At 46.4% G+C, this 10,474-nt stretch overlaps 1 protein-coding gene across 1 annotated transcript; it reads left to right on the forward strand.

Moving 5' to 3' along the window:
* The first annotated feature begins 1,785 nt into the window (after positions 1-1,785).
* Positions 1,786-6,282, forward strand: MAD2L1BP (MAD2L1 binding protein). Its single transcript, XM_002806704.7, has 3 exons — positions 1,786-1,870; positions 2,336-2,601; positions 5,370-6,282. Exons 1-3 carry the CDS (start codon positions 1,840-1,842, stop codon positions 5,880-5,882), a joined length of 810 nt encoding a protein of 269 aa, XP_002806750.2. The 5' UTR covers positions 1,786-1,839; the 3' UTR covers positions 5,883-6,282.
* The last annotated feature ends 4,192 nt before the right edge of the window (positions 6,283-10,474 follow it).

Genomic DNA, 10,474 nt, shown 5'->3' on the forward strand with positions numbered 1-10,474 from the left:
GCCCAGCTGCTAATGGCTCTTAAATACTTATCTCTATTCCAAATGGCATTCCTCAGTGTTTCCATTCATTGTCCTATGGAGACATCAAATTCAATCTGTGAAAAACTGAACTCATCTTTTCTCCTACTCACCTCCCACCTCAATAAATCTGGTACTCTTTTAGTGTTTCCTCCATCCTTTTTTTTTTTTTGAGACGGAATTTTGCTCTTGTTGCCCAGACTGGAGTGCAATGGCTCAATCTCAGCTCACCATAACTTCTGCCTCCTGGTGTCAAGCCATTCTCCCGCCTCAGACTCCTGAGTAGCAGGGATTACAGGCATGTGCCACCATGCCCAGCTAATTTTGTATTTTTAGTATAGACGAGGTTTCTCCATGTTGGTTAGGCTGGTCTCAAACTCCTGACCTCAGGTGATCCGCCTGCCTCAGCCTCCCAAAGTGCTGGGATTACAGGCATGAGCCACCATACCTGGCCCCATCCTTTTTTTTTTCTTTTTGAGTCATTGTCTCGCCTTGTTGCCAAGGCTGGAGTGCAGTGGCATGATCATAGCTCACTGTAAGTGTTGAACTCTTGGAATCAAACAATCCTCTGCCTCAACCTCCTGAATAGTTGAGATTATAGATGTGTACCATGACATCTGGCTAACTTTTTTTAAAATTTAAATTAAAAAATTTTTTTCTTTTTAAATCAAAGCTACTGCAAATCAATTTAATTTTTAATTTTGCAGAAACAGGGTCCCCAATGTTGTCCTGGCTGGTAGCGAACCCCTGGCTTCAGCACCCTCCTTCCCTCTGACATTGAATGGCACAGCTGACCTTACAATTGCTGAGGTTAGAAACCTGCTTGTTTTCTTGTCAGTCTCTTTCTATTCCTCCTCCTCCTTGCATCAATCACCAAGTTATGTTTACTAGACCTCCTAAATATTTCGAGTTTACCCAATTATCTCCACCGAACTGTGACTACCCTAGTTTAGGCTGCTTTCATTAAGTACTTGGGTAACTGCAGTCACTACCTCTAACTGGTATCTCTCCCTCCTCTCTTATCCTCCTTGTAATCCAATCTCTACCCTACAGCCAGGGTAGAGATTAAATTTATAAGAAGTAATTTAATCAGGCCACTTTCCTACTTAAACCTTTCAAAGCTTCCCCATCCGCCTACAGGATCAAGTCCAAACTCTCACGTGGCTTATACAGTCCTGCCATGGTCTGGGTTCTGTTGTTCACTACAGCCTTAACTCTTTAAAATATGAATTCTTTTCATTGCTTGGACAGAGTATGCTCTTGTCTCAAGGTCTGTAGGAGCTCTAGGCCCTCCTCTTTACCTTGCTGACTTATCCTACAGGTCACAGATTCACCTATTTTTTCTGCGACCACGCCTTCCCAGCCCCTACGCACGCTTGCTTTTTGCTTCCACAGCCCGTGTACACGCTTCTGTATAATTTATCACACTGTATTGTATCTACAGGCAGTGAACCCCTTGAACACGGGGTCTGTGACTGGCTTGTTCTCTGCTGAGTCTCCAGGATCTAGAACAGGGCTTGGCACGAAGGAGGTGCACAGTGGGTAGTGAATGCAGGAGTGAATGGATGCGGGAGGGCTGGTGTCTTTTGGAAAGGAGCGCTCGATGGCTGAGAAGCCTGCTGGGCAAGGGCTGGGTGTACACCTGCCAGGGTGTTAAGGAAGGAAAGCAGGATTCAAATCCCATCCATCTAGCCTCCCCAACACTGCGACGGCGCCGCGCCTTCTTCCGGCCCATCTGAGCCGGAAGTGGAGGCGTGGGCTTCCCATGATGCCCCGCGGGATCTTTATCGTAACCGCAAGGAGTAGAGGGAGGTGGTCGAGATGGCGGCGCCGGAGGCGGCCTCGGTCCCTGGTAAGACATGGGGTCCAGAGTTTGGGGAGCCTTGGGGACCTGTTTCTTTCCTACTGTCGCGCCCTCCATTCATTTATCCCCTGGTCCTCTCCCCAGCCCGTCTTCCCTGTCTTCCGGGTGTCCTACACGGCTCTGGCTGTCACTCCATCGCCCTGGGTCGTCCTGGACCCTGCTTGACTACACTTTTGACTTACTTACCCAGATCAGGTCCCGCTGCTTTCTAAGCGGAGCCCTAGTACTACTTCCGAAATCCCCCCACTATCTTGCAGTCAGTTAAATCTCAGGCAACAGGAATCAGGAATCTCTCCCTGCCTCTCCCACACTGTAGGCTGCGGAGGGTATGTGCGTATGTCGGAGTGCCCCTTTTCGCAGGGTGGCAGGTATGGTGGCCACAGGGAATCAGAAGATTGACTTTGGCTTTTAGGTTTTTAATTTTTCTCTCTTGACCCTCTTTTCACCTTCCAGATTTGGAGTGGTATGAGAAGTCCGGAGAAACTCACGCCTCTCAGATAGAACTACTTGAGACAACCTCTACCCAGGAACCCCCCAACCCTTTGGAGCCCTTTTGCCCAAGAGACTGCATGGTACCAGTGGTGTTTCCTGGGCCTGTGAGCCAGGAAGGCTGCTCTCGGTTTACTTGTGAACTTCTAAAGCATATCATGTACCAACGCCAACAACTACCTCTACCCTATGAACAGCTTAAGCACTTTTACCGAAAACCTTCTCCCCAGGTAGGCACAGGCTTTGGGAGCAAGTTGGTGGGAACACTTTGTGGCTCTTAGATGGGAGGCAGGTAGAAAAGGGGATCACAAGGTCAAGAGATCAAGACCATCCTGGCCAACATAGAGAAACCAGTTTAGTAGAGAAATCTCTACTAAAAATACAGAAATTAGCTGGGCATGGTGGCATGCACCTGTAGTCCTAGATACTTGGGAGACTGAGGCAGGAGAACTGTTTGAACCGAGGAGGCAGAGGTTGCAGTGAGCCAAGATCGCACCACTGCACTCCAGCCTGGCAACAGAGCAAGACCCTGTCTCAAAAAGAAAAAGAGAAAGAAAAGGGGTCTAAAATCTTCAGAGCCTGTCAGCCTAAGCAACTTCCAGGGCTTTAGTCACTTTCTCCCTACTCTAGTCTTTGGTAGCCTAACCCTTCTGGCTTTTTCTCCTCTTCTTTCTTTCAAACTCATGTGTTGCATTTGGACTTAATGAACTGTCTCTTTTCAAGTCTCCCTCTTTCTGCCAGGCTGGAGTGCAGTGGCACCATCTCTGCTCACTGCAACCTCCATCTCCTGTGTTCAAGTGATTCTTCTGCCTTAGCCTCCCCAGTAGCTAGGATTACAGTTACGTGCCACAATGCCTGGCTGATATTTGTATTTTTAGTAGAGACAGAGTTTCACCATGTTGTCCCGGCTGGTTTCAAACTCCTGACCTCAAGTGATCTGTCCGCCTCAGCCTCTCCCAGAGTGCTGGGATTACAGGTGTGAGCTACTGTGCCTGACCTGCACGTTTCTTTTTAATAGCATCCTGTTGTTTAATTTCTGTAGGAACTACTTTTTTTTTGAGATGGAGTCTTGTTTTGTCACCCAGGCTGGAGGACAGTGGCACAATCTTGGCTCACTGCAACCTCCATCTCCCAGGTTCAAGTGATTCTCCTGCCTCAGCCTCCCGAATAGCTGGGATTACAGGCATGCACTACCACACCCGGCTAATTTTTTTGTTTGTTTATTTTGAGACAGGGTCTTGCTCTTGTCGTCCAGGCTGGAGTGCAGTGGTGCCATCTCAGCTCACTACAACCTCCACCTTCCATGTTCAGGCAATTCTCCTGTCTCAGCCTCCCAAGCTGCTGGAATTACAAGCATGTGCAACCACGCTGGGCTAATTTTTGTATTTTTAGTAGAGACAGGGTTTCACCTCTTGAAGTCCTGACCTCAGGTGATCCACCCACCTTGGCCCCCCAGAGTGTTGGGATTACAGGTGTGAGCCACCCCCCGACCACATCCCACCCCCATGAACTTCTTTTGCCTGAGGATATTATTGAATTTTTGAAGTTTTTCTTTGTTCCTTGCAGTATCTCAGTTTCTTCCAGAATCCATTCCCCATTTGTTCTGGTCTTTGACTTCCATGTTGGAGGCTTTTATTCTGTGTCTGGTGAATATTTAAGAATAAATCAGGCCCAGCACTGGTGGCTCACACCTGTAATCCCAGCACTTTGGGAGGCTGAGGCAGGTGGATCACTGGAGGTTGGGAGTTTGAGACCAGCTGAAACAACATGGAGAAACCCTGTCTCTACTAAAAATACAAGATTAGCTGGGTGTGGTGGCAAATGCCTATAATCCCAGCCACTCGGGAGGTTGAGGAAGGAGAATTGCTTGAACCCAGGAGGCGGAGGTTGTGGTGAGCTAGATTGTGCCATTGCACTCCAGCCTGGGCAACAAGAGTGAAACTCCATCTCAAAAAAAAAAAAAAAAAAAAAAAAGAATAAATCATTACAAGCTCTGTTTGCATACGTAGGCCTTAGGAACTGATAGACTTCACTATAAGGAGATTAGATGGGAACCTGGTGATCTCTTTGTTGGGGGATTCTTTAAACATAATATTGGAAAATCTTCCCTCTGGTGAGGGAGAAATTTGGCAGGTGATCTAAGCGTCTTTACACAGATTTCTATTCATTTCCCCATATTCACTCTAGCCTCTGTGGTGCCTATATCACCAATTACTAAACCTTTATGGGGTTCTGCTCTATGAATCAGTTTGGATCCCTTGGGAGTCCCTTCTGTCAGCACTTGGTATTCAGCTCACTTGAACTCTTAACTCCTCATCTGCTTTTTTTTTTTTTTTTTTTTTTTTTTAAGACAGGGTTTCACCATGTTGGTCAGGCTGGTCTTGAACTCCTGACCTCAGGTGATCTGCCCACCTTGGCCTCCAAAGTGTTTGGATTACAGGTGTGAGCTACCATGCCCGGCCTCTTCATCTGCTATCTTCCAAAACTTTGTGTTTGCCTTTGGCCAGTGTTGTATAGTCTCCAGTTCTTTTGCCCTTTGGCGTTCTCTTTCTTGCTCTTTCCTTTCTTTGTTTCTTAATTTCTTTCCTCTCATTTTGTAGTATTTCAGGTGGAAGCACAAATAAGCATGTGTTCAGTTTACTATTTAAGTGGAAGAACAAGTTCAAAGTTATGTTTATTAGACCAAATAATCCTCATTCCTGTTATCACTTGTCATGCCATCAAATCTCTTGTTTAGTTGCTTATATCTGGATGCCCTCCACCTTCAGAACACTGTTTGCTCCTCTAAATGTGGGAGAATTATGGTTTTGTACAAATAATATATTTTCCTTTTCAATATAATGCCCTCTGATAAAACACAGTGTTTTAGCTATGGCAGTTCATTGAGCTAGAACTTTAGTCCTGTAAGTCTATGTACACATCCCAGCAGGGTTCTTTTCAAAGGGCATTAGCTTCTCCTTGTCTTATCCTTCTCTCCCACCATTGTTTGTCCTTACAGACAGAGGAGATGCTGAAGAAGAAACCTCGGGCCACCACTGAGGTGAGCAGCAGGAAATGCCAACAAGCCCTGGCAGAACTGGAGAGTGTCCTCAGCCATCTAGAGGACTTCTTTGCACGGACACTAGTACCACGAGTGCTGATTCTCCTTGGGGGCAATGCCCTAAGCCCCAAGGAGTTCTACGAACTCGACTTGTCTCGGCTGGCCCCCTACAGCGTGGATCAGAGCCTGAGCACAGCAGCTTGTTTGCGCCATCTCTTCAGAGCCATATTCATGGCTGATGCCTTCAGCGAGCTTCAGGCTCCTCCACTCATGGGCACCATCATCATGGCACAGGGACACCGCGACTGTGGAGAAGATTGGTTTCGACCCAAGCTCAACTATCGAGTGCCCAGCCGGGGCCACAAACTGACTGTGACCCTGTCATGTGGCAGACCTTCCATCCGAACCACGGCTTGGGAAGACTACATTTGGTTCCAGGCACCAGTGACACTTAAAGGCTTCCGCGAGTGAATGAGCGCTTCTTAATCCTGAAAACACAATGGCTGAATTATCTTTCTCCATGTGGCACTGAATCACCTATCTAGTTTGGAGCTAGAGTTGCTTCCTGGTGAGAGAGGAAGCAACTCTCCTTTTGGTTGTCTGCCTCCTTCCTCAGATTTCCTGGTGGGCTGATGGCATGTAGCTGTGACTGTAATCATTGCTGAACAACATCTCTTTGAATCAAAGGTTGATCTTCCCAGAGGGTGCTGGGTCAGTGTTTCTGTTAGGGATTGGAAAGCAAAGATGGGTCCATAGACAGACACTCTATGGAGGTGGCCCTTTCTGCTCTTTGCTGTGTTCTTTCTGAATTTTTACCAGGAACATAATGTGGATGTGACTCATGAACTTAAATATAAATAGATTCTTATTATATTTTCCTGAAACTGTTTTGACTTGAAGAAACTTGTCAGGCTTGGCCAGGTGCAGTGGCTCACACCTGTAATCCCAACACTTTGGGAGACTGAGGCGGGTGCATCACGAGGTCAGGAGTTCAAGACCAGCCTGCTAAGATGGTGAAACCCCGTCTCTACTAAAACTACAAAAAAGTTAGATGGGCATGGTGGTGGGTACCTGTAATCCCATGTTCTTCAGCCTAGGTGACGAGTAAGACTTGTCTCAAAAAAAAAAAAAAAAAAAAAAAAGGCTGGGCGTGGTGGCTCATGCCTATAATCCCAGCACTTTGGGAGGCCGAGGTGGCAGATCACAAAGTCAAGAGACGGGACCATGCTGTCCAACACGGTGAAACCCCGTCTCTACTAAAAATACAAAAATTAGCTGGGCATGGTGGTACACGCCTGTAGTCTCAGCTACTTGGGAGGCTGAGTCAGAAGAATTGCTTGAACACAGGAGGTAGAGGTTGCAGTAAGCCGAGATCATGCCACTGCTTTCCAGCCTGGTGACACGGAGACTCTGTCTCAAAAAAAGCCTTGTCAGGCTTGATTGAGGCTATTTTGTCTTTCTCCTTGGCCTCTTCTGCTTCAGGGCTTCTAGAATTTTTTGTTTTGTTTTTTTGAGATGGAGTCTTGCTGGAGTGCAGTAGCACAATCTTGGCTCATTGCAAGTGATGTGATTCTCCTTCCTTAGCCTCCTGAGTAGCTGGGACTGCAGGTGCCTACCACCACACTCAGCTAATTTTTGTATTTTTAGTAGAGATAGGGTTTCAACATCTTGGCTGGCTGGTCTCAAACTCCTAACCTCAAGTGATCCACCCGCCTTGGCCTCCCAAAGTGCTGGGATTACAGGTGTGAGCTACCGTGCCCAACCTTAGGATTTTTTTACTAAGGTTTTTTTTCTCTTCTTTAGCGCCAGGCTAGTCTAGGAAGTTAAGTGACTTGGCCAAGTGCATATGTAGTTTGATGGAGTTAGGACTGTAATCCTCATTAGCTATCTTTTAACCAACATGCTTTTCTTACAACATACAGGTTTTTGTGATGCTTAAATTCTGTATCCTCCAAAGTAGAGGCCACCTTTATTTGGAAGGATTCTGGTAAGGAACTTAGCTTACCAGGCTACTGAATGAGAGCAGTCATTTCAGGAAATAGTCTGGCTCTGTGCTTCATTTGTAGTAAACTCTGAGCAGGTGTGCTGATTAGTGAGCTGGGAGGAACCACCATGCTCAGCCAAACATCTGTTTTTGGAAGCAAGTTGAAGACAGAATCCTCACCTTGCTGGTGTTGGGGATAGGTGTATGCATGTGTATGTATGATATAAAAATTTTATTTATAGGTCAGGCAGGTGACTCATGCCTGTAATCCTGGCATTTTGGGAGGCCGAGGCAGGCAGATTGCCTGAAGTCAGGAGTTGGAGACCAGTCTGGCCAACATGGTGAAACTGTGTGTCTACAAAAAATACAAAAAAATTAGCCAGGCATGGTGGTGGGTGCCTGTAATCCCAGCTACTCGGGAGGCTGAGGCAGGAGAATTGCTTGAACCTGGGAGGCAGAGGTTGCAGTGAGCCAAGAACTGCACTCCAACATGGGCAACAGTGAGACTCCATCTCAAAAAAAAAGTATATATGTACACACATATATACATAGTATAAGATACATGTATGTACACATGTATTTTTTGTATACTATTTTGTATACATAGTGTAAGTTACATATATGTACACATGTATCTTTTTGTATACTATACACAGTATGTATACTATTTTTTAGTATACATACTATGTTTTAAGCACTTACATACATTATCTAACCCTGACAACTTTGCAGTGCATGAATTATTGTCCCCATTTTATACATGAGGTTGGGGGAGATTGAGCAGCTTGCCTAAGTGGTGAAACTTGGATTCATCTACACTCCCGCACATCCAATGTGATTTTACTCTGAAATATTTAGCCAGGATTTGCCTTGCCAAAGGCATTAGCATCAAAAAGCTTCAGGATTCCTTTCTGGCTTTAGATTCTTGTGTCTGCCATGGATCCTGCAATAGGTGCTGAGTAAATATGGAATTAATGAAAGCAAAACACCTGGGCTCTTTTCTGTGCTATGGCTACTCGAGAGAGATTCTGCCAATCAGAATTTTGGCTGTTTTTCTGTCTAATGCTATTATAGAGCAGAGATTGGGCCTTGTCTCCCACTCAGGGAAAGGAAAGGCTGAGGGGTCTGCCTAAAGGGAGTGCAGGTGGTCCTGAACAAAGGAGTCGTAAATCGTTTTGAGATAACACATTAAGCCAAACAACTCCCTAAATATTAATTTTATTTATTTACTTGTATTTTTGAGATGGAGTCTCACTCTGTTGCCTAGGCTGCAGTGCAGTAGCATGATCTTGGCTCACTGCAATCTGCCTCCCAGGTTCAAGCAGTTCTGCCTCATCCTCCCAAGTAGCTGGGATTACAGGCCTGTGCCACCATGTCCAGCTACTTTTTTTATTTTTAGTAGAGATGGGGTTTCGACATGTTGGCCAGGTGGTCTCAAACTCCAGACCTCAGGTGATCCACCCATCTCAGCTTCCCAAAGGTCTGGGATTATAGTTGTGAGCCACCATGTCTGGCCAAATACTAAATTTAAAAGCCTTCATAAACAATGCCTAAGGCTGGGCATGGTGGCTCATGCCTGTAATCCTGACAGGGTCTCACTTTGTCACCCAGGCTGTAGTGTAGTGGTGTGTGATCTCAGCTCACTGCAGCCTCGACCTCCTGGGCTCAAGTGATCTTCCATGAGGCTGGAGGAGATTGAGTAGCTTGCCTAAGTGGTGAAACTTGGATTTGTCTACACTACTGCACATCCTGTGTGGTTTTACTCTGTAATATTTAGTCAAGATTTGCCTCCCAGAACTTTGGGAGTCTGAGGCGGGCAGATCACTTGAGCTTAGGAGTTCAACACCACTCTGACTAACATGGGGAACTCCTGTCTCTACTAAAAATACAAAAAAAAGATGGGCATGGTGGCACACAACTGTAGTCCCAGCTACCTGGGGGGCTGAGGTGGGAAGATCACTTAAGCCCAGGAAGTCTAGGCTGCAGTAAGCTAAGATCACACACCACTACATTCCAGCCAGGGTCACAAAGTGAGATCTTGTCAAGACAGACAACCCCCCAAAACCAACAATGCCCAGATAATTAAAGTATCTGGGTAATTTAGACACTTATTTGTCTACTGGGACCTGGGTCATTCTGATTTCATGAGTGCTCTTCAAAGGAATCCAGAAATGAAAATACCAATTAGCAACATTAACAGTAAAGCCCATCTCCTTCCGTGGCAACAAGCTTGCTGAGGAACCTATTTATGTTTGTCCTTGGCTGGGGACTCAAGAAGTGAATGTGAAGAAGTGGTCTAGCGCAGGGAGTGAAGAGCTCCAGCTGCAGTGAGGTTCTGGTCTTTCATCTCTTGCTACCATTTGGATCTAAAAACAACAGTGTGGGTGGTAGTTGATGAGAAGGTGCAGTCTGTAAATGTCACCCTTTTTGTATCTCTCTCCTCACCCTCCTTTTAGAAGGTGTTACCCTATACCTTGCCCCATTGCCTAGATCTTCATTTGTCCTTTAGAATAGGGTAGATTAAAAAGCGGCTGGTGAAGATGGAAGAGAATGGATGGACCTCATTCTGTAAGACCTGGCTTGGGATGGGGTGGGGGTGGAGGCAGTGGGGTTGTCAGAATCTTATTTAGAGCCAGGAGGAATCTCAAATTCTTTTCTTCGCAGATCTTTCTGAGGTCAAGGAGTGACATGGCGGATGAAATAGTACAGTTAGTGTCAGTGTTGGGGGTTTGTATTGTTTTCTTTCCAGACCCCAGGTGCATATACGGTAAAGACTCTAAATGTCAACTACGTGAAAGGGCTCAGGGAGAGCCATTGAAAAAGGCTGGGTTGGGACCTCCAACCCCACATTGTAGCCTAACTGCAGTAGGGGAAGCCATGCTGTGGCCGTGACAACTGAACACATCCGGTCTCAAACTCCGGAAAGGAAGAGGGAGGGGGCTGTTTGCCCAGGCCTTACGTTAGGGCTCCGTGGGGAGGAGGGCTGGGCGGTAGGCGGTAGGGTGGGTGGAACCTAGCTTCGGGCTAGGCGGAAGGGCGGAGCTTCAGGTCTCCATGGAGATGGCTTCTCCTAGCAACC

The sequence above is a fragment of the Callithrix jacchus genome, chromosome 4 (assembly GCF_049354715.1).
Source record: "Callithrix jacchus isolate 240 chromosome 4, calJac240_pri, whole genome shotgun sequence".
Lineage (NCBI taxonomy): Eukaryota > Metazoa > Chordata > Mammalia > Primates > Cebidae > Callithrix > Callithrix jacchus.